The sequence below is a fragment of the Echinops telfairi genome, unplaced genomic scaffold, assembly GCF_000313985.2.
Source record: "Echinops telfairi isolate 266 unplaced genomic scaffold, ASM31398v2 ScPeMD7_7424;HRSCAF=8462, whole genome shotgun sequence".
Lineage (NCBI taxonomy): Eukaryota > Metazoa > Chordata > Mammalia > Afrosoricida > Tenrecidae > Echinops > Echinops telfairi.
This window is the reverse complement of record NW_022111324.1, coordinates 64036197-64060698: the sequence shown is the minus strand read 5'-3', so window position 1 is coordinate 64060698 and position 24502 is coordinate 64036197. Positions and strand designations below refer to the sequence as shown.

The following is a 24502-nucleotide window of genomic DNA, read 5'->3' as shown; positions in this document are numbered from 1 at the left end:
TGAATTAATCCTTACAGGGCATTGAGTTTTGCATTAAAAAAATTGTGCTTCTGTATACACAAAGCATCCCCATGGAGTACTGTACAGTGTTTACTACTATTGTTTTGTTAAAAGTATTATTGTCAGTGTCAAAAGACATGAATGTCACCAAAAAATTACAAGGGTCACAAGAATCATCCGCTTGTGTGGAATATGGGCACATAGACCTGAGCTGTATATTAACATTTCATATCAATTGAACTGACTGCTCCCCCTACATAGATGCTAGTGCAATAAAAACATGATAAACCATAATTAATGAGAACATTGACATCTTTTTGTATGCACATATTACATTACCAAGTAACCCCCCCCCCCAAAAAAAAATTATGATTAGCACATGGCTATAAAGCCTAATTAAAATTCATTTATTTATTTACATAGCATTTTTGAGTGCTTGAATATGTTAGCTATAACTCTTTACACTGGACCTAGAAATATATATTACGTTCTTTGCATTAAAACAAAAAGCCTTAACCCATGGCTGTAGGGCCATTCCAAACTAGTAATGAATGACGCTCTAGGACAGAGCAGAACTGGGCCTGGGTGTGTCCAAGGCATCCATCTCTACGGGAACTGGCAGCCTCACCTCCCTGGTGCAGACTGAATGGTGGGTTTGAAACACCAACCTTCCAACTGGCACCTTTTAAACACTGCACCTCCAGAGCTTTCTTTGCACTCGTTTTATTTTCTTTGGAATTTTTTCTTTGACAAACTATAATTATCACCGGAAAAATATGACTGCATGTCATATGTCTATATCTCGATATGTATTTGGGTACGCTACTTTGGGCCTTCAGAATTTCTTCTTGAATCTGGTAAAAATACATTTTTATTCTCTTTGTGAGTTACTGAGAAAAAGAGCCAGAATGTAAAATGGTCTCCAATGAGCTTCTCTTTGGCACTGCTCAAGAGTTTCCTGTGGGATCCAGCTTCACTTGCTTGCCACCTTTCTCTGCCACCTTTGCCCTGCTTTTTAAAAAATCTACATTCGCTTCAAAATTCACATCAGCCCTTTTCGGTCAGGAGCTCCACTGTGTTCCCGCTCCATCAAAAGAAACAAATTGACTCTGGCTCTCAAGCCAGCAACTTGAAAATGAGCTTGTTAGATTTCATATTTAATCCAGTTTTACATGGCATTGGATTTTGCATAAATAATATCTGTGCTTTTGTTCACACAGAGCAGCCCCATGGGGTGCCGGGCATTGTTACACTATTATCATTGTGTTAGACTTATTGATGCCAGTGTCACATTTAATTGTGAATTAGTAGAATCACTTTTCCTGAAGTTGATATGCAACCGCATCGCACGTCTTTACCCACTAATTCCTAACTTCGCCCACACGGGAAGGCAATTTAGAGGAGGCCAAGGCAGAGTCATGAGGATTAAATAGAACCAGACAAAGTGCGGTTTAGGTAGGCCAGGACTGTGATAGCTGGCGAACGTGGAGCAGGCAGAAGGAAGGGACGGGGAGATTTCCCCCCTCTCTCTTGATCTCTGTGTTGAGCAACAGAAGGTAAGTGTTTTCTCCACCCCGACCCCGCTTCCCCCCTTTTACATCAAGCACAGTAAGAAATAGAGCCTTGTGAATAGGCTATTTCCTTTCATTACACCGGGGAAGGGAGAATGGTAGGTATTGCATGTTTAATGTAGTGTTCTGGCTGCCCCTCTTTCCCTTGCCCCCTCCCCCTCACAGCCACCTCATCTTGAGCAGAAATAAAGGGCCCAAGACTTGTCAGCATCGGTTTATAGATAGCTGTTTAAAAATAATGAGATATTGGGTATTGTAGGGCTCAGGGCTGTCTTGCCAGGCTCATTCATTTCCATTCACCTTTTGTCAGAATTGCAGACAGAAGACATTCAATTAAAACTTGTTACCTGTTGCACCTGACCTAATTTGTACTTGTGTGCGTCATAGAGGAGGCCCCCAAGCTTCCAATAAAGCAAGTTGCAACACCAGCGCCCCTTCCCCTGCGACCCTGCCACTAAATACTGTGTTCATGGTGCGGTCCGGGCGCCAGCATTGAGAATCAGCTCCAATCCAAATCACAAATGTAGCACATGTGCTTCAGAAACAGCCCAAATCAATCCTATCTTTAAAAACACTTTTTTTTAAAAAGGAGGAGGAACTTCTTTGGGGTTATGTCCCCTCCACAGAAATCCACAAATGTATTTTGTTGCAACCTAAATCAGTAAAGGAGGGAGGACGCCTTTGTAATTTCCTATGCAAGCCTCACATGTTTAATAGTCCAGATAGCTATCAGGAGACCAACCCGAAAGACTTCCCTTGCTAATTGTTAATTCATCTGTAGAGCAAGAGAGCTTTCATGTGAGTCATGGCTTTTATCTCTTTTAGTGACGAGGACTCAGTTTGAGGGGGCGGGGGGAGAAAAGTTCGCCTAATGGATATGCATTCTCTCTCCCTCTGTGATTTTCCTCTTTTATATCCGCAGACATCACAGGTTTTCCACATGCAGCTAAGCTATTTCCCAAGTTCCAGAACTGCCCTGCTACTCAGGCACCAGTGATTGAACTACTGGCCAGGGGTGTTTAGTGGAAAAGCCGCCGCGTAGGCTTCCCCCCACTACCATTAAAAAAGGAAAAAAGTGAACAGTTTATTGACACACAATGCACATATCATACAGTTTGATTATGTAATCGTATCAAGGAGAGTTGTACCATCCTTACCACAATCAAGTTTAGAACGTTTTGCTCTTTGCTGCACTCAATTATCCGCTCTCCTTTCTCCCCAACCACTCCTGCTGAACCCCCAAGAAACCAGTTACCGTTTCCAGAGATCTACCTGCCCTGGATTTCACACACAGGAAACACACTAACGAAAACTGCCAACAAGAACAAGGTGAAACGGAGAAAAGCCTCCATCGTGTTACCGATATTTGTATACATTTTTGAAGGAGAGGGAAATAACAGTGAGGCGAATTTCTTAAGCAGTCATTCTCTTCTGTGGCAGAACATTATTAGAAGTCCCCGTAGTCCAGCATCTGGTTCTCCATTCTTTTCAGTCCTGAAACATAATTTAAAAAAACTTAAATCATTTTTGGGGATATCATTCGCATATACACTTCTGTGGTTCAGTCATCTTAAAAAGAATTGTATCATCCTCACTACCGTCAGTTTTAGAACATTTTCTTCCTTCTTGCACTCATTGTTAGTTCCCTGTTTTCCCCCAACTGCTTCTCCCAAACTCCTAATAAGCCACTAATAATCCAGTTACTGTTTCTATAGGTTTACATATCCTGGATTTCATATACTGGAGAACATACCGGGGGTGGGGGTGGGGAACAGCAAAAAGTTTTTAAAAATTAAAGAACAACAGCAAAAGCAAAATAAACAAAAAGGGGGAAAACCTTCAATTGAGAAAAAATATTAAAATACTATTAAAATAAAAATATAAGAATATTAAAATATTTTAAGACTATAACAAATTAAAAATGGGTCAAAAGGGGGTGCCCAAAGGATCAGGTATGACATTTCAACCTAATTACATCTGCCATAGTCTTGTACACGATATTCTCTGTTGTAGCAAGCCTCTTAACTATCTTCAGCGGGGATTCACCAGGGGCTTAATCCTTGTAGGGACCCTGCAAATGGATTTTGGGTTTCCATGGTTATCCATGGCCTTCTACAAATCAGGGGTTCACAATTTAAGCTATAAGACCATTCCCTCCTTCGGATTTTATTATTTTATCATCCTTGCATCCTAAAGGCTGTCTGCATTCAAATTTCAAGGGAATGCTGCCCTGCTTCTGTTAGGCACAATGGTCTAACATACTCCCCAGGTTGCTGAGTGGTTGCAGATTTGTACCTATCCCGTGGCTCTGTGGAAGAGAGACCTGATCATTTGCTTCTATAAAGATGGCAGCTTAGGAAATTCTACCCAAAAGACAGTTCTACTTGAAAGCCTGCAAGTGACTTGAACTTGTCAGGAGCACCCAACAACAGTATTAAGAACGGTCTTGGAGCAAGGAAAGGCGTCCTGCTGGCATAGTAGGTTATACATGGGCTACTGGCTCCGTTGGTCAACAGTTCGAAACCACCAGTCGCTGCGAAGACGAAGCTTTCTACTCCCATATAGAGTTACCATCTCAGAAACCCTCAGGAGCAGTTCTGCTCTGTCCTCTAGCGTCCCTGTGAGGCAGATTCAACGTGATGGCAGTGATGGGAACCAGGGAATTAAGACCATGACACTCTGCCTCAGTGGAAAAGCTGAATATTCAATTTTTTGAAAATCATTTTTGTTTGTCCAACACTATCACTTGTGGTCTAATTTGTGGTAAAAGTAGCTCTAAATGAGAAAAGTTTAACCTCTCCCTTAATGCGTGGGAGAGGCAGAATTGGTCCATTTTTTCCCATCGTGATCTATCCTCCTGCGTCCTCCTTCACTGCACTGCATGGCAAGAGGGTTGTTCGGCTGAATAATCAATTTTGTTTTATTTGCCTTTGTTTCTACTTTGGAAGTACACACTGAATGCCCTTTTCTAGAAATAGAATTTGATGTTAGAAAGGCATTATAAATGTAGTGTTTAAGAATGTGGGCTTTGCAAGCCCAAAACTCTGACTCCCGGCTTTGCCTCATACTGTGAATACGGGTATTCATTTGCCCAAATCTGTTTAATTGCACTTAAAATTATCTCGTGATGTCATGTCAACTGCATCCTGATCGTTGAAATGATAATTCAGGATGTACCTAGACACCTCTAGAACCAAGTATCTGCTTATTTAGCTATCTCTGGAACCAGGTGTAGATTCATGTGTTCCAATATGAAAATAATCAGCTCCTGGGGCAGTCTGTGACTCTTTAAGGCTGGTACATAGGAACCAAGGCAAATGATGCCAGTCTCACGGGATTTCTGTGAAGATTGAGTGAATTAAAAAAAAAAGATTGAATGAGTTAATATATTTACATCTCTTAATGCTAGCCTACAATAAGCTCTCATTAACCGATGACTTCTGGTACTGGCTACTATTTTGGATTATGCTTCATACCAAACTAGACTTATCCAATTAGCAACAAAGACATGCCTTAAGTAGGGAGATATGGATATGAGGAGTTAGAAAGGAAGAGATTAAATCCGGAGGCAATATTTAACAGTATTACGGTGTACTCATATGTTGAGAAGGGGCAAAAAGAAGTTAGAGGTTGGTCTGTATCATTATCTTACACAATCCTCAAGAATTTAATATGCCTGGATACTCTCTAAACTATACCATAAATTTCACTCATCTTCTTACCCAGATATCTATAAATACCCACTTCTTTCAGTTAAACTGGTACCCTTTACCAAGGTATTGTCTGGAAGGAGAACCCCACCAGAAGCTGCCATTAGAATTCCCGCTGCTGTGTCTGATACTGCTAATCTGCCTTTGCTACTCAAAGGGCTTTTCTCTAGCCTGTTTATGATGGTCCCTCATGGAAATCTCGGGAGAATTCAAGGGCACTGAGAAAGGAGGGCAGCTTCCTTCCACAGCAGCAGACGCTGCAGAAGCAGAAGGTCACCGAGTTGGGGAGACAGTGTCCACGCTCTTTCCCTTATTGTTTCAGAAGTATTGCTTCCCATTGTTTCTCCATTCTTTGATTACATTTATTGAACACAGCTCTTTGTTTGATATGCACTTACTCTCTTTGATTATTATTTTAATTTACACCTTTCTTAAGTATCCCAGGGGATACTTTCTTAAATATCCCAGGAGTGTATGTAATTAAAGAGTTTGTTTTTTAAACAAACCTTTATCGAGGAGAAATCATAAATATCTTTAATTTAGGAAAATTAGCTAGGGTCGCTTTGTGTAATCCTCCAAAAGGGAGCTCATTTCTGATAGTATGAAATGCCTCTATCTTTGTGCTATTAAAAATATGAGAAAAACCAAAGCAACAAAAACCACTTTTGACTTTGGACTATATAATATTCTAAAAATTTGCATTTGAGCACAAAACGAAGACTTGAAATTAGCTGACGGAAGAAGACCTTGTGCTGAGCTGTTTTCTTCACTAGGTGTTTACTTGCTCTGAAGCTTGTTTTCCTCCTCGCCCTCCTCTTGCTTTCCCAATTTTGTAAATTCTGACAATGTGGGAGATTTGTAATTCCCTGGTGGCATTGTAGGCACATGCAGTTTTTGAAATAAGAAGCAACGCGCAACGTTCTATTAGGAAGGCAATGCCAACTATGAAAATTGTTTATTATTAAAAAAAAAAAACGCGGTGGCAGGCTCCACATGAATAGACAATCCAATTGCCTTAATTAGCTTCAAATCCTGTCAGACATTAAACATTGTGAGTATCTTATTTCCTGGGAGAAATCTTACTTTAAACTTTTCCAAAAGTAGCTTAGAAGTCAAGTCTAAACAGAAATTGTTTGTGTTTAGGATTGTGACAGTAGACAGACATGGGCTATGTTAACGTAGGTGGAAATATTTGGATTAGATTGATGTTGGTTTACCGCAAATCTGGACTTCCCAGGTTCTGATCATAAGTATTGGTTTCTTGTTTTCTAAAATAGTTTGAGCCTTTTAAATTTGCAAGGTTAATTGGATAATTGTCAATTCTCCATTTAACTCTGTATTGTGTACTTACCAGCTAAACTCAGGGAAAGCATCTTCCTTCTTGAGTAGCGTTTGGATTAGTTTCTGTATTGCTTTAATATAATCACATATCCAAATGCTATTATTAGTCACAAGGATAAGTAAATAGAATGGGATGCCAGATATTTCCTTAAATCACCGAGACATCAAATAGTATCATTATGTGGTTTCACTCCTTAGAATTATTTTACCAGCCTATCATACATCAATTCTGTTTACCTACAGAATGAAGGCATAGTAGATTGTCCGTCTTCATGGGGATATCTTTTCAATCAATGATCGTGGTCGAAAAATACATTTCAGTGAAGTATTAAAGTGAAGTTTCAATAAGATAACAGTGTCATAATGACAGTCATTTTATTTTTACTTGGCATTTTAAGGTTCATAAAATATTTTGATAACTTATTCGTATGACATCCAGGTTATGATATTACTAGTTCTTTAGAGCCAAATAGCAAGGAGGATATTGCCTTTATGTGTGTTTTATAGTTGTGAAACAAATAGGCTAAGGGGCTCTTCAAAGTTTACATAGCTAGTTAGTGAGCGTCAGAAGGAGATTGGGCCATACTGATAAACTTATAAGCTATGCTTTATTTCTTTGATATAGTCTTCATATTGCATTCAGGAAAAAAGTTTTATATTGTTCAGTTGGATATATTAAAAATGGAAACATTAAAATGTTATTTTTACAAAATCATTCTGAAGAAATGAATAAATTGGATCAAGTGCATATGGCTATGGCAATCAATGATTAGTTATCCTTTATTTTGATATATACAAGGCTAAAAATCTTAGATCAGAAAATCCAAGAAATGTTCTTTTAAGTTGCTTGTAATCATTAATCCCAAATACTCTTATATGATGATTTTTATTGTATCTTTCTTTCTGAAACCTTTAGAATGAATTGCATATATACTTATTTACATATGATCATAATTTGAACTCAACACCATTTGCACTTAATTCTATTAATGAGAAATTAGATCATGTCAATAAACATGGTTAAAACTTTGGTTAGCTATATTGTTCTGAGTCACATGAATAAACGCACCTACTTTCAAAAATGCACAAATAGAGTCTGCGTGGTTGTGTTTGAATAATATAGAAAAGTATTGGGGCTCCTTTAACTTTCAGAACTATGACCCTTGTGTGTAGGGGTTTTTACCGATTATCCTGGAGAAAAGAAAGCCTTGAGTTTAACCAGGGGCTGTTATTCCCATAATGAAATTGAGTAACCTGACGAATAGTGTTAGTATGATGTAGAAGTAGTGTATAGTTGTGTCCAAACATTGTATCAATTATGATAACACCAAAATCAAATAATCATTATTATCATTTCATTAGATAATGCCAGAGACTTTTAAGACTCTGAAAACAGGGGAAAATAAGTAGAAATATTGTTTGTTGGTTGGAAGTATTTTAAATTGTCACTATGTGCCTGCTTTTGATCCCACTAAATGATAAAAGTGACATAGTTCAAGCATGATGAGGTTTTGATTTACAATGTGTAATACATATTAATAGTAGAATATTCCAGGTTTTGGTCATTCTCTAAATTTTAAGACAGGTACGTGACATTATAGAATTACATAATTTATGTTTGTGGCTGAGGCTAACCTTTTTTGTTCCTTATAGTAATCGTCCATGTATTATAAAAATAAAATCATGAATCAGAAAAGACTGCTTAATCCAATTGATTTTTATTTCTGGAGATACAGTGTGTAATCAAAGGTTATATATTACACCTTCTAATATTTAGAAACCAGATGGATATGGGGATGGGAAGGTTGAGAAGGACTAGGTGGATGGGACGGATGGATGGAAAGTGTTGTTATACCCAGACCCAGACAAATGTCGGGAGTTGGAGGAGAGAGAGAACCAGCTGCCTGTAGATCTTTTGGTGTATGGTTATGGAGAAAGTGCTATGAATATTTCTGGAGATGACTTATTGGAAATGATTTGTCAACACTAAATTTAGAACTCAAAATATAGAACATAAAAAAACTAACAATTGATGGTGCTTATTTTTTCTTGGCTTGTGTTATAGCTTGTTTCCCAAGTTTGTCGTGTTCATATAAATTTGGCACTGTTGGCTCAGCTAATTGGTGGCTTTCTTGTGATCAGACAGCCCTTCCCAGCCAGGACCTTGTGACAAATTAAGTCATAATTATCTTCTGTAGCCTTGTGGATAGACCAAAATCCATTGAAAGAAACCCACCAGCTCTGCCTTCTCCCTTGAGAGACACATAGTGGGCTGTTCAATATTTATGAGTCCCCTGGTGGTGCCGTGCTGTGAGTCAGCTCATGGATGCCAACGTGAAAGTCAGCAGGTTGGACCCATTAGCCATTTTGCAGGAGAGAGTTGTCTCAGCCTGCTTCTGTAAAGACCACAGGCTGGGGAACTGTGGGCCCATTCCACTCTGCCCATTGGGTTGCTATTAGTCAAAAGCAACTCAATGGCAGTGGGGTTTTCAAAATCTATTCATCTCTGAGAACATGAGAATCACTCCTTTGATTAATGTATTCCTTGACAGACACCTTTAGTAAATTTAGGCATCCACAACCCACTCAAGATTTATTCTATAAGCTCTCTCTTAAAAAAAAAATCCAGTATGCCCTGTTCCTCTCCAGGTTTTATCAGTCTCTGTCTCGTCTCTGCCAAGGCCTCTTCTTGCCTTCTCGGCTCCTCTCTCAGATCAGATTCAGTGTCACTGGTTGAAGTTGGAGAGCAAACTCACTAGGATTCAAGTAGACTCGTGATTTTTATTACCTAGTGTTTACATTTTTATTTTATTTCAAAAATTCACATAGCTAAATATATTGAGTGTATTTTAGATGACCAAGTAAGACAGGGACACCTTGTATAAACTGGAAAAATGCCTTAGATAAAGTTTTGGAAGAAGAAGAGATTTCAAAAAATATAAAATGGGGGAAAATAAGTGAAAGAAAGCAAACGTTAGTAAATATGTATACCATACAACTAGAGCATGAGAAGTTAGTTAGGTGAACAAAGGACAGGAACTCTAGGTAGACCCAAGGTGTGGTCAAAGCAGCAATTAGGAAATACAGTTGCCTCGTGACCCACATGCACGGTGGATTTCAGTGAATACACCCTGACTAAACATCAGGGTTTTGATATTCATGTAATACAATGAAATTCAGACAAATTCCTGATTTCATCTAAACTACTGATGTGCTAGTAGGACAATTCAGGATTGAAACAGACACATCTAGAACTAAGCATATGTTTGTTGTGCTAAAAATAAGCAGCTTTTAGGATAATATGTACTAGGAAAACTTGATAAGTGTGTGGTCTTTTATCTCATTGATACGTAATATTATCCTGAACCTTTGAATAGACATACACACATACAAGGGGCCTGTAAATAGTTGGTGGAAAGATTCCATTATGTTTTCATTTCATTTTCCCCCAAACTCTTTGAAGCCCCATTTTCTCTCTCTCTCTCTCACACACATACACACACACACGTATATACACATGTATGTATGTGTATATATAGGTATACATGTATATGTGTACTTATATGATTCATATACATGTTGTTATTAGGTGCCGTCAAATCAGTTCCCACTTCTGTACAGCAGAAGAAAACATTGCCCAGTTCTGTGCCATCCTTCAGTGTCCTCATATTTCTCAAACTATCTCCACATAATTCAGATACCCAGCAACTTGCACGTCCTAGGCGATATCGATAGGTACTTCCCAAAAAAGAAAGTCCTTGTTTAAAACAATTTGGGAAACATCACGTATGTTTGACCCACCCTTACAATTTTATAGAACCTGTTTGCATGTTAAATATTCCAAGAAGTGGTTTGGTGTTTTAATCATGGTGGTGGTGGTGATTTCAAATGGATCTTATTTCTTTTTTTGTGTGAAATTGTCAAAGATTTTATTGTGCTTGAATGCACAATCAACACTCATGGAAGCAGCAGTTAAGAAAACAGAGGTCATATTGTATTGGACAAATCTTCTGCACCGGCCTCTTTAGCGTCACCTTGATGGCAGTAGTAGTAAGTGGTTGGTGTAGTGGGCTACATGTCAGGCTTATGTAATTGAGTTATATGTTGCTATTCTTTAAAATTTTGCATCAAACTAAGGTTGAGAACTTTTTATTGTGTAAGAGGTTTAATTAGAAAAAGAAATCCTAAATGATGATTTACTTCTGTTGTAAAAAAAATTTTTAAGAAAGGGTATTTAAAAATGAAATAAAGAGGAAAGACATACTCATAAAGGAGAATTTTTTCACTACTAAGGCAAATAGCAACCTAACATTGATATATTTATTTTTCTTGAGTTTAGTAAAATACTCTAGAAAAAAAGTCACTGCCATGAGGTTGATTCCAGCTCATAGCAACCCTATAAGAGAGAGCAGAACTGCCCATGTGGGTCTCCGAATCTTATTTCTTACAACCATCTGAAGAATGTCAAAATACACACAATATGTTCGTTGCCTTGTGGATTTTGTCAATGCACGTGAATTTCTTCGTGTATATGAATCACCCAGGGAATTTTGTTAAAATGTAGAATAAGATTCACCATATCTTGGGCAGAAATACACATTTTTGGTAGGGGGCTAAGCCAAAATGAACCAGTTAGAAGCACTGATCATCTTACACTGTTTTGTTTTAAATCATTTTACTGGGGACTCATACAACACTTATCACAATCCATATGTACATCCATTGTGTCAAGCACATTTATACATTCTTTGCCCTTATCATTCTTAAAACATTTGCTCTCCACTTAAGCCCTTGGTATCAGCTCATTTTTCCCCTCCCTCCTTGCTCCCCCTTCCCTCATGAACCCTTGATATTTTATAAATTATTATTTTGTCATCATACACTGTCCGACATCTCCCTTCACCCACTCTTCTGTTGTCCATCCCCCAGGGAGGAGGTTATATGTAGATCCTTATAATCGGTTCCCTCTTTCTACCCCACCCTACCTCCACCCTCCTGGTATTGCCACTCTTACCACTGGTCCTGAAGGGATCATCTGTCCTGGATTCCCCGTGTTTCCAGTTCCTATCTGTACCAGTTCTGACTATTAAAACGCCACCTAATAGTACTACAGTAGTAGAGTCTTTCCTTGCTCCTGGCTCCTGAGTCCTCTTACCAGCACTGGGGAAGGTTTGTCAGGCCCTCTCCTACACTTTGCAACACACACTGGAAACCATCGTAGCAAGCACAACCCCATGCTTCGCCACGTAAAGGAAACACCTCTTCTTTTTCATCTATTTCTTTACATTTTGCCTTTCTCCTTAATCTTATAAATCCACTGCCGACAGCAACAAAAAGCCTGCATGTTGACCCCAGTCTACCATTCTTGGAGAGAATTTTACTCCGGTCACCGTGCTTTGATCTATGTAATTTCCCGTCCAAACCTTCCCCTCTTCCTTATGAGTTGGACAGCACGGGCTTCTGCATCCTGCCTTCAGGAAGCCCCGCCCCCCTTGTCATTCTTCTTTTGCAATGACGCACACAGTGGGGGGGGGGGGGGGCAACATGTCGCCGCCACTGCCCTCCAGCCACAGGCTGACTTTGCCTGTGGAGCAAGCAGCCCTCGATCTGACGGGACTGCATTCATCTAGTGTCATTCCTCCAGCATGTGGGTGCCTCTCCATTCACACCCGATCACATTCAGTTCTCTGGGAGGCCAAGGGAGGGGGGAAGAGGGACTCTTGCCATGGTAAGTGCTCAGCACACCTTGACGGAAAGGTGTGCCACTCACTGGCTCTGCAGGAAAAAGGCTTAGTAATCTTCTCTTAGAAAACCGGCCAAGGAAGTTCTATAAAATGGACTCACCATGCGTAGAAAGGAGCCAGCCTTGGTGACGTAGTGGATGATGGGGTGGGCTACCAAGTGTAAGGCCAGCTGTTTGAAACTACCCCCTCCTCTTCTGGAGAAAGACGAGGCTCCACCCCTGGAAACAGTGGCCATCTGGGAACCAGCGGGGGAGATTGACCCTATCCTGTAGGCTACTGTGAGGCAGAATTGACTTGACTGCAGTAAGTATATGAGTTGACGTCAACTCTCAGTTACCCAATAACAACAGTAACGTGCGCTGAGTTCTCTGGGGTGACCGGTAAAGAGAAAACAATAAGCCGGTGTCTCTAATTTGAGAAATGACCAGTGTTAAGTTACTGCTTCTTTGTGTTCATTCGTATGGGCCTGCATGTTTTCTGTAATGCATAAATGCTACTTGGATGGCTTGCCTAAACTATCTTTCAGGACTGTTATCTACTAGCAGATTTGGTTTCCAAACACTAGGAATCTGAAGCTAGCATCCGAAAAAATTATATGTATATACTATTCATGAAGAGGAGTCCCTGGGTGGTGTAGTTAACATGGCCAACCACACGCTTAATGGTTTGAAGCCTACCACCCAGGGGTACCTGGGAAGAAAGGCCTGATGATCTACTTTTGAAACCTGAGTCATAAAAACTCTATAGTGCTCTGTTCTGTTCTGATCCATTTGAGGCTGGAGTGCACTCAAAGGCAATTGTGTAATCCCTGAGGCATTCTCTGGGCTATGACCTGTCTCGGCACAGCCCCCGAGTCACACTGTCAATGTATATGGCTGATCTCAGAGGTCCCACCTGAGCAGTAAGCACGTGCCTGTCTTTCTTTCTCCCAAGGGGTGCGTCTTGACAGAGTACGTGGAGGTCGGCAGAAGTACAAGCGCAGAATAGATGCGGAGAACAGCCCCTACCTGAACCCTCAGCTGGTTCAGCCAGCCAAAAAGCCATGTAAGTACAGCCGATATGCCTGGCTCCCAGCACATGGATTCTTCCCAGTTGGCTTGACAACATTAGCTTTGCCATACGTGTCTCTCCTTACTACAAGGAGACTTCTCTCTGGTAGGACGTTAGGGATTCATTCCCAAGCCCTGCCAGTGAAAAACAACAGCAATGTGGCTAATTATCTTTTTCCCCCTCTTTTCAAAGGTTTTTATGGTTTTCTTTCTCTTGCCTTTTTTCACCCAGTTACTTTGTGGAAGCACCAGCATATTCATGCATAGCTTACAGAGTGTAGATTTTACATTTACTGGTTATCTTTATTTTCAGAAGTACATAAAATGGATCATACTGTGATCATTAGTTCATTGGAGCTGTTAGTTTCAGATTTCACAAGAAAGTGATTTTTGTAGTTTTCCCTAACTAAATGAGTTTGACTGCTCAACCTCCCAAAGAAAATACATTAGGGGCCTCATTAATTTGGAGCTATAGAAGGTTAACACAGCAGCTAGCAATAGATTAAAAGCGGAATGGGCCCCACTAATAAGAAGCATAGGTTGGTGGTTCCATCTCAGGTGTCCTTATGGGCATTATGAATTGTTTTCAAAGAGTCCGTGGGTTTATGATGCCAGGTTGCAATTTGGAAGGATGACTGGTACATTGCTAATGTAAGCCCCATGCTCTTTGTCGTTAACTAGAAAGACCTGGATTGAGGCAATAACTGTATCCCATTTGGGGGGTGTGGGTGGGTGGGTGGGGTGTACAGAGATCAGTAGCTGTCGTGCAATAGAGCTAATATTTTAGGATGCATAGTCAGAGTTCCTATGAGGCACTTAGAACTGCTTTGGTAGAAATAATCCTCATAATAATTCTCATATTTAGCTGTTTTTGTTTAAAGCAACACAATCAGCATTCATCGGAGGAGGCTGCATCTCTAATAGTTCTAGAGAAGGCTTGGGTGAGTTTCACCATACCAGCTTCCCAGGGGGAACATGTTTCTCATTCTAACTCTCCAGGAGGGGTCACTGCTGTGTATCCTACATGTGAGCATATGGGGGATGTGTTAAACAAATAAAACAGACCCTGAACTGTAAATGAAAGGACATTTTAGCTATGTCAAAGGAAAAGCCACCCGTTTTACATAAAATTAAAGCTTCAGTGAACATATGGCATAGTTTACTTTTGCCTTTCCAAAAAACCATTACGTTGATTATACCTCCAATTGTCTAAGCTGGAGTCTTCTCCTCGGCCGGCATAAGCTGTTTGGCATTCCGCAAATACAATCTAGGGCTGCATTAAGCAGATTTTGCACATTATAATTAAAAAAGCCCACAACTTCCTGATAATACCATAAAATGCAATAAGCACTAATGCTTAATTTCATTAGAGGTTTAGTTTTCCTGGAGACAACAGTATACAGGCTGCCTGTTTCTTGTTCATTTTACCCAGACAGACATTGACCGAACCCCATTGGTAATTTCCTCTATTGGCAGAAAAATGAGCCCAGCCCATAGGTAAGACCTCATGATGGAGAAATGTCCATCATCTTCTCTGTAAACCTGAGAAATTGGGGAAGTGACTTGTCAAGTACCTTTAAGAAGATTACAGCTATTTCAGTGAGCTTCACTTGTCTGAGATAAAGAGGACTTCTAATAAATCATTACTCATTATCTAAAGGCCTCTGTTATTTTCCTTAGTCTTTCCAATTAGTGTGTTTTTGTAACAAACATTTATAAAACTTAATTTTCCGATCCTGTCAGATAAGTGTCAGGAGTTGGTGCGTGGACTTTTCTGAGAAAGTGGCTGGGGTGGTCTCTGGACCCTGACTGATTGTTTGTGTCCTCCATTGGCCCAAGAATGAAAATTGGGTTCTATTGATTCTAATTAGAGAAACATTAAATAAGATTTACCTAGAAAGATTGCTGCCGGCTATTCCATTTTCTGAAGGTTGAAGATTTCACAGCTTCAACCAAATCTCTCCGACCCCGCCAGTCGGGGGCCCATTGACTTGGGTAAAATGGGTAGCACTCTAAGTAGAATAAGGATTTCCTGTGGTTGCATTACAGCGCCCTTTCTTAGTACATTCTCTTCTCATCCGGTGCATCTCGGAGTTACTGACCGGCTTCCTTACATTGTCGGAACAGTGGGATTGAAACTTCAAAATGTGACTTAAAAGTACACGGTGCTGTTACTCTCGTGTAGATAGGAGACAAATGTTACTCTTTGTCAACCCTCCAGATTTAGAAAAATGATTTCTTTTTAATATTTTCCTAGGACAGACAGTGTTGGGAAGCATGTCCCGCCTTACATTTGACTTTTTAATTCGATGATGCACAAATATTACTGCTAATGACTGTTGAACTTTTGATATATTTTTGGTGGATATGTGCAGTAACTATAATTCATATGGCAACCATGCGAATATATTTTGATACTATCATCTCTTAGGGGAAAAAAAGGCTAATTGTGGCCCAGAGAAATTTGCTCCTTACATTCCGAAAGGAGGCTGAAGGACAGTATGTTTTCCATTCCAAGCGACATGCGGTCCTTGCCATGTTGGTTATAAAAGTGCAAAAACTTTCTGGCAAAAGACAAATGCTCCAATCCTTACACTGGAGACCTTGTCTGCACTCAGAAAGAGACTGCTTCCTACCGTACTTCTCTGGGTTCACAGTACATAGTGCGTTCAAATATGTTGGTTTCTTCTTACCCATCTGTGTCTTATCACTTAGGAGAAAATATAAAATCTAAAGCTACACATGGAAATCGAAAATGGAGCCAACTAGAAAAGTCATTTCGTTGGCAAGGCTTTACAACCCCTTCCATAAAACCTCACATGCCCCTGGGCAATAAAACACATTTGATGTGATGCTTTCCATTTATCTCCAGTGTTTATTTTAGGAAGGATTTTTCAAACATCTATCACAAATTTCAGACAGATAAATCTGAACCAGAAACTGGAGTAAAGACAACAGAGAAAATGGAGTATTAAAGAGTTAGAAACTTGGAGGAGAAGAGAGTGTAGTGTTTAAGTAGGAGTATTTTCCTGGCTTCCAACTACCTGTATTTGGAAAGCTGGCTGGGTCTAGGGGGAGGGCAGAGGAAGCAAAGACATTCTAATTTAATGCGTCTCACAGAGATAGAGTTATATAGTCAGTAATTCACCCAGGCAGAAGGGCTTTGACCTTTGCTCTTCTTTAAAGGAATTAAGACAATTAATGACTCTCATACCCATGATGACGATGGCCTTAGTAGTTGTTGGCCTCCCACACTGTATTCTGTATTTCAGAGGTTTACTTCAGGATTTCTGTTTTCAAGCTGTTGAATACAATGTCAATCCGCTTCCCACAATCCCACTTAGGACCCCAAGAGGAAACCAGAAAGCATCTAACTTCTGTTTATCTGTTTGCTCCAAAAATTTCCATTTCAGGACAGACTCATTGGTCCACGAAGGCAGGGGAGAGCAAGGAGGAAGCACAGAAATGCATTCTGTTCCGACCACAATGGGTTGTTTATTGCTGTTGGGTTTACTGATGTCTGTTAACATGCATATATGGAATCCTAAATGGGATATTTGGGTCTACGATAGGCCATTTGACATTCTTTTGCCTCACACAGGGTCCTTTTAGGCTTGTGAAAAAGGGATGATACTACTAGTGATCTTGTAGTGCTCTGGTCTGATCCTGCAGATAACAAGATTGTCTCACATTTGTTGGTGGCTGAACCGGAGAAGATCTATGCCATGCCTGATCCTACTGTCCCCGACAGTGACATCAAAGCCCTCACTACACTGTGTGACCTGGCTGACCGAGAACTGGTGGTTATCATTGGATGGGCGAAGCATATTCCAGGTACATTTTCTCAATGGGTGTGTGTGTGTCGGGTGGGAGGTTGCAATTTATTTCCTAGAGTATTTACATAGAAATAAGTGATTTCAAATTTTCCTCCTTAAGATTTTTTTTTAAGCTTTACTCCATCCCACCCCCTAACCCCCACATTTAAATTCAGGACTTCACTTATCCTAATGGAAGGAAAGCCTTCTCTTTGCTTCTACGCCCAGGGCTTTTGTTAAGGTGTTGTTTTTTTCTTATATGGAAGTTACCCAAGGGAATATGGCTTTTTTCCCCCTCTCAAACGTGTATGCTTTTTCTCGGACAAAATACTTCTACTTTTTCTTATTACCTTAAGGAATAAGATTTTTTTTCTAAGAAGCCGCCTAGCCTGTATTTTTTTTCTTTATAAGCAGAATCACTCGTTTTGTTCTTCCTGGTGGCTTCCATACTGAATTGCTAAACACAGTCACAGTTACCCATCGGTTTATAATGAAATATTTCTTGTGGTTTTATATATAACCAAAGACATGAGCATATGTTAAATGACATGGTAGGTTTTTTTTAAGGCAATTTAAAGTTCGTACTTTTACGCATTCTATTTTTCTTCCTTGATCCATCCTGTAATGCAATAAGCAGGGACTTGATCACAAATGTGAAGAATTTTAGTTAGCTGTTTGTATTAATTTTTTGTTTGTTTGAACTCTGAACTCAAATGGTTTATAAACAAGTTTTTGAATGATGAAGCAATGTTTTTTCTGGTACAGTTAACTTATTTCTGTCTCCTTAAACTAGTTTGTCTTTATGCTTTGAATGCTACAGTAATTTCTTTAATCAAATTGATGGAAGTCCCTTTCCCAGCCCACACTGAAACCAATTTATTGGTCATGATACGCCAGCAGTGTTGCTAACAGTCGTAACGAACTGTCAGGCGATATCGCCGTGAAGCTAATTTGAAGTCATTAGGTGTGCAGCGTTCAGGCGACAATTTGTTACAGTGGTTAGGAACACAGCTGACATTTCTGAATGGCTTTGTTCGGTGCAGTTCTAGATGAGGCCAAGCAAATTGTAAACTAATTTAAACATCACTCTGTATTATACTAGCTACTTTGTCTTACACTGTTTGCTAATAAAGCACCCCAAATTAAGTCAAAACTAGTTAAATAGGTGAGCTTGAGTGTGCTCTTCAGAAGATGCCCATGCCAGGATTTCTGCATCTCAGAGGAGGGTGACAATGTGATCGTGTGCATAGCTCATGCTGCCCTGGGGGAATTACATATATGTGACCTTTAGAAAAAGCAGAGACCAAAGGGAAATGCTAAAATATGTTATGGTGTTTAGGAACTGTGACTGTGGAAACAACTGGACTTTGCTTAAACAATATGTGAAAAATCCCTTTGATGGGGAAATGTTATTGGAAAGGTATTTTAGAGCAGAAAGAAAGGAAATATGCATTTGATGGAGTAGCTACCAAAGTTTTAGATCAGCAGTTCTCAACCTGTGGGTCACGACCCCTCTGGGGTTTGAAGGACCCTTTTACTGGGGTCGTCTAAGACCATCGGAAAGCACTTATTTCTAATGGTCTCAGGAACCATGACACTGCCCCTCTCTCCAGCTCCAGGTGGGTCCGCCCACATGCAGATACTCCCAGAAATGAGTACCTGGCATGAAGACTGTTACCCATGCTACACCATGCTTCAAGACAAGATTTCATTTATTTGTCATTAGAAATCAGTATTTCACAATATATAATTACATATTGTTTTGTGATTAATTACTATGTTTTAATTATGTTCAATTTGTAACAATGAAAATATATCTGCCATATCCGATATTTACATTATGATTCATAACAGTAGCAAAATTACAGTTACGAAGTAGCAGTGAAAATAATTTTATGGTTGGGGGGATCATCACATGAAGAACTGTATTAAAGGGTCATGGCATTAGGAAGGTTTGAGAACCACTGTTAATCAGTGTATAGTATTGTCACATATTACTATAGTATAATTTATATATGACTCTGCATATAATATATAATTACATGTTCGCAGTATATATTTTTCCATCAATTTTTGGTCACATATATATTTATGTATTTCCATTTTGCAGTGAACTTTTTGAGGCCTCTGTATCTTTGTGTCTATCGATATCTATCTATATATAACTATATCTACTTCTCTGTATATATAGGCTTCAAAAAAGTTCATGGAAAAAATGGAATTGAACCATAATAGGATTTTTGCACAAACTTTTTGAAGCCCCCTTGCAAACATGAGTGTGATTATCCTAACCCAGGCTTTCTCCACCCCGGTACTGTTTATTGGCTTTGACATTGGAGCAGCTGGGTGGGGGTGGGGGCACTCTGTGTACTGTGAGATGTTCAGCAGCATCACTCTCGGCCTCTTCCCACTAGATGCCAGTAGCACCCCTCAGCTGCTACAACCCCAAACTATCTTTAGACACTGCCAAATGTCCCCTGGGGGACAAAATAACCCCCAGTTGAGAACCACTGGCCTAACCCAGGAATCAGACCCTATTATCCTCAATTCGAAGATGGAGAGGTTTGTCACATAGAGAGTTAAAAACACTGGCAGAAATGTATCAAGTACCTTCAAAACACACATTCAGGATATTTTAGTCCCCGAATTGACTGCATTGGAAGGAACTATTTCAAAATAATAATGGTGATGAAATTGTTGTTATTAGTAACATCAACTGCACGGACGACTGTGCCACTGCCTTTCCACTCTACCCATTATCCCGAGAACTCTGCCGTGTTCTCTCTAAACAGAGAGGTGTGTTAAGCCAAACAGTTATATTTGTAGCATACAGACTTCCCGGATACAGAGGAAATAAAGTCCACAGTGCTTTCTGGAAAGGAAAGCTCAGGGGTACACGTGTGGGTCTATTTGTGCATCTGAGTAGAAATGTCAGCTTAGAAAGGAACTTGTCACAGTTAAGGGGTTATAGTGACTGCTATAAAGACAGTAACTTTAAATAACTATGAGGAACGCCATTTCCAGTGGTGGAAGCAATTACTATACGATTATGTGTTCAGTGTTCAGCTGAGACTCAGAATCGGTGGGGACCGATGTGACTCCCTCTCTACTGCCAATGGCAGCGGAGGTCACTGTGGAGAGCTGATTCACAGCTCCGTTCACCGGGTTCCCTGAGGGTGCTCTAAATGAATGCCACGAGTATCTTGGCTTTGCAGGAAGGGATTAGCTAAACAAGAATTAACTTCTTTTGAATTTTCCAACTCTAAGTATGGCATCTGGCACTTTCAGGTTGAAGGGGAGGGATCGATGGCCCGGATATCAGAGATCACTCTGGGTTCTGGAAGTCTGGGCATCTGAGGGCCGGGTAAACGCCAAAAGAATAAGACCATTAAAGTCACACTGCTGCTTTGGTAAAAAACTGTAATCACATTCTTGCTCACAGGAATCCATCCTGATAACTAGGACCAGAATGGAAGCCAGATCAAAACTGAAATTTCACCCATGTTAGTCATAACTTCAAAACCCATTGTTTTAGTAATCCTCAGGTGAAATTTTAAATTAAAAAAAGAATTTAAGTCAATAGACTGACACCCAAGCGTTTGCTCTCACTGTGTATTCACCATTTGTGTCACATGCACACATATAAAAATATGTTTTTGAAATTAAGTTTCGCATCTAAGAAAAATCAGACCTCTCTTCAGTGCTGGGAACGTACTTTTGTGTGCTTGCTTTAGATACACAGAAAAGTGAAGAACTCAACCAAAGAAAATAGTGAAGAAAACACCTGGGATGTATTGTGTGCGTGTCTTTAGATCAGTAAATAGAATTAGTTGACTCACATTCATAAGTCATATAAGTGGAAAAGCATGTTGTTATGAAACATGAGCATCCTTTATCCATAGAGGAAAAGGAGCAGAAGGGCTTTGGAAAATGCTGGACTTTAGCTGGAGGAACGTAAGGGCACAAGAACAGATGACGGTGCCTTAATAGCCCTTTTTAAGAATGACAGGGCCCCACCATTAGCATCCTTTTATATCCTTGGAAATTGCTCATGCCTCGCTTTTCTGGTTCCTATCTGCCTGACTCTTTTTTATTTCTCTTTCAATTTCGTCCGCGCTCGGATAAGCGCATGCTAACACAGTATGATTGAGCTGTAAAATGGAACGCTGTCGCCTCTAATCTCTTTTATGTAGATACGGAGGTACTGCACACTCCACTTCGCTCTCTCTCCATTGTTGGCCTTTTTCAGAATGGGCTGCCAGGGAACGGAGGCTCCGTCAAATATTAGAGCTAGATTTCACAGGGTGTGATAAGACGATTGTCAGCCCAGCAGTCAGATCTATTATTGTTCTCTGTAGCCGATTAAAATATTATTATGTAGTGTAACTTTGTTAACAACATGCGAGATGCGCTTAGTCAGGTTGCGCTTGAAACAGCATCACCCCCTGTAACTAACTTAAGTAGCTGGTTTAAATATATTTGTGCATCTTGCCAGATAGTTTACTCTGGAAGACTAGAAAGGTATTCAAACAATGAAGTGAGTTTATTTTTTTATTTTTTTAAAATCATTTTATTAGGGGCTCACACAACTCCCATCCCAATCCATACACACACCAATTGTGTAAAGCGCATTTGTACATTCATTGCCCTCATCATTCTCAAAACATTTTCCCTCCACTTAAACCCCCGGCACCAGGTCCTCATTTTGACCCTCCCTTCCCGCTCCCCCCTCCCTCATGAGCCCTTGATAGTTTATAAATCATTATTTTGTCCTATATTGCCCTGACCGACGTCTCCCCCCCCCACCCCTCCGTTGTCCGTCCCCCAGGGAGGAGGTCACATATAGTTCCTTGTAATTGGTTCCCTCTTTCCTACCCGTGAGTGAGTTTATTTTAGGACATTTTTTCTTTCTTTATTGGATATGGGAAAATTCCACTTAGATTTATTTATTTATTTCCTGCAGCAAATTAAGCAAGTATTAAAGAGGGGAGCCCCTGCTCCAGTTTCAGGGCCTTGTCTCATGTGCTATGTGTGAAATGTTTCTTGCAATGGCATCAAAATGTTTCCGAACCAAACGACCAGCCGACTATGGCTCCTCTTCCTGCCAAGTGCAAGCAGGAAAGAGTAAGTTCTGAAAGAGAGCCCCCCGGGCAGAGAATGTGGTCATTTAACTGAGTGCATGTATGGATGTAAGAATCAGAAACCCAAACTCTAGGAAGCAGTATTTTCTACTTTTTAAAAAACATTAAAAAAAAAAAAAAGACCCATTCAATCATAAGAAGGTAGCCCAGATTGCTCAGTACCTTGGATTTTTTTTTTATAGTTTACTCAACAAACATATTTAGACTTTTCTAAAACTGGTAAGAAGTCTATTAAAAAGTATGTTTGGATAGTTTTAAGATTATGTGACTTTCAGAATTATGAAGTATAAATTCTGTGGAAAACACTCCAGAGTATTTTGAGTATTTCTTGCTTAGGATATTGCTTGGTGATTTGTTTATTAAAATTCTAACATTTTTTTTAGAGAATTTTTTTTTCTGAGATTCTGTTATTTCACTACCAAAATTGTGCAGAATTAATTTTTAAATGATGCTTATTTATCTGACGTTGTAGCATCATTAAATGATTGTGCTGTGGAGAAAAGCCCCCAAATGGATGGGAACACGAAACTCAGCGTGTGCTAATGTTTCCATTTGTAATGCCAGCTGTGTTTCCCTGTGTATCTGTGCAGCATAGTAACTAAGGGTGGATTATGTAATATATAGGTCTGCTGTTCAAACCCACCAGCTACTCCATGGGCGAGAAGTGAGGTAAGAGATGTATAGTCTAGGAAACCCTCTATAGGATTGCTGTGAGTCAGAATCAATCGATGGCCAAAACACCACCAACTCACTGCCATTAAGTCAATACAGACTCAGCAATCATGGATAGGACAGGGCAGAACTCTCCCTGTGAGTTTTCAAGGCTGTAGCTCTTTATGAGAGTAGGAAGTCGTTCTCCCGCAAAGCTGGCTGGTGGTTTGAACTGCTGACCTTGCAGAACACAGCCCAACACATAACCACTACCCCACCAGGGCGCTTCTCAATGGCAGTGGGTGTCAAACTGTTTTAACTGGTTATATAACTCTTCATAAACATTGATTGATTAGCTCATTTAAAAATAGGGCCTCAAAACTATTAATTACTCTGAAGCTCCTCTCTCCATCCAGTCCTGTAGTTGAATTTATTTCAGGTTTTGCTTTGAGTCACTTAAGTGCAAGTGTAGGCCCTTTTCTCAGGACTAAAATTTCTTTTGAGTGTATAATCTAGTGATCTCCTAATTATGAAGTAGGTAAGCATTTTTTAGTTAGGTGGAGAAAAATAAATAAATTTTAAAACCCAAAGTTCAGATACTGAATAAGGCTGTTTAAATTATAAATACGGTAGCTGCGTGCCTGTGACCTGTAGTAACAAGTTTATAGTTTTTAAAATAAAATTTAAAAACCTGAGCTTTAGTGAGTAAATTTTTCTCAGTTACTTAATTGTTCTGATCATTAGTTATATTGTGAAAATCAAATGAGGAAAAAATACAGGTAGAAATTATACACATATGTATAATTAATTTGAAAATTATAAAGCATAATCTAAATGCAAAGCACTCAGTGTTCATTTTCATTTCCAAGACATTGCACATAGATTGTCATTTTGTTGCAATTAAAACCAAGTGATCCAAAAAGTTAGTAGTCGTAAAGCCATTTCCAAAAATATTCATAGCAAACATTGATTTTAATAAGGATGAAGTGAGGCTTATTCTACCAAGAGGACCATTGTGTGGATATTGACCTTAGTCTGCCCTAGCTTGGCAACACCATTAGAGTCTAAATATCTGGTCCATCCTCCTTGACCAAACCTAAAATCATTGAACCTTTGTCCATTTTGGAAGTCACATCCTGATCTAGACCTGAAACAGAAAGTTCAGAAACGTGTTGTGACAAAAGTAATTGAGACAGGTAGAGCCTAAGAAGGCCTTCATTTTTGCAACTGCTCTTGCTAGTTGTGGAAAAGTCATCCGACAGAGAAATAGGTGGTTTTCTAGACAGACAGCCCAAGAGTTCAGATGCTCCCGGACAGCTATGCTTACCTGTCAGTGCCTTCTTCTGAGACCCGCCACACCCTCTGTGGTCGTACAGGCTCTCCTGTGGCCATCCTTTCTCTGGTCCTGTATTGCTTCTGCTTAATGACTTTGCAAAAAAGAGAAAAGGCAAGTCCATTCTGACATGTAAAAACCCCCAGT

At 39.8% G+C, this 24502-nt stretch overlaps 1 protein-coding gene across 8 annotated transcripts in view; it reads left to right on the top strand.

Moving 5' to 3' along the window:
* The window catches only part of ESRRG (estrogen related receptor gamma), a 710000-nt gene that overhangs the window by 633645 nt on the left and 51853 nt on the right, over window positions 1-24502 (top strand). For 7 of the 8 annotated variants that reach the window (XM_045298142.1, XM_045298145.1, XM_045298141.1 and 4 more), the window contains 2 exons: window positions 13300-13410; window positions 17067-17249. In XM_045298142.1, coding sequence (XP_045154077.1) covers window positions 13300-13410; window positions 17067-17249 — 294 coding nt within the window. The remainder of the gene's footprint in view (window positions 1-13299; window positions 13411-17066; window positions 17250-24502) is intronic. The other variant, XM_004699898.2, reaches the window with a different exon arrangement.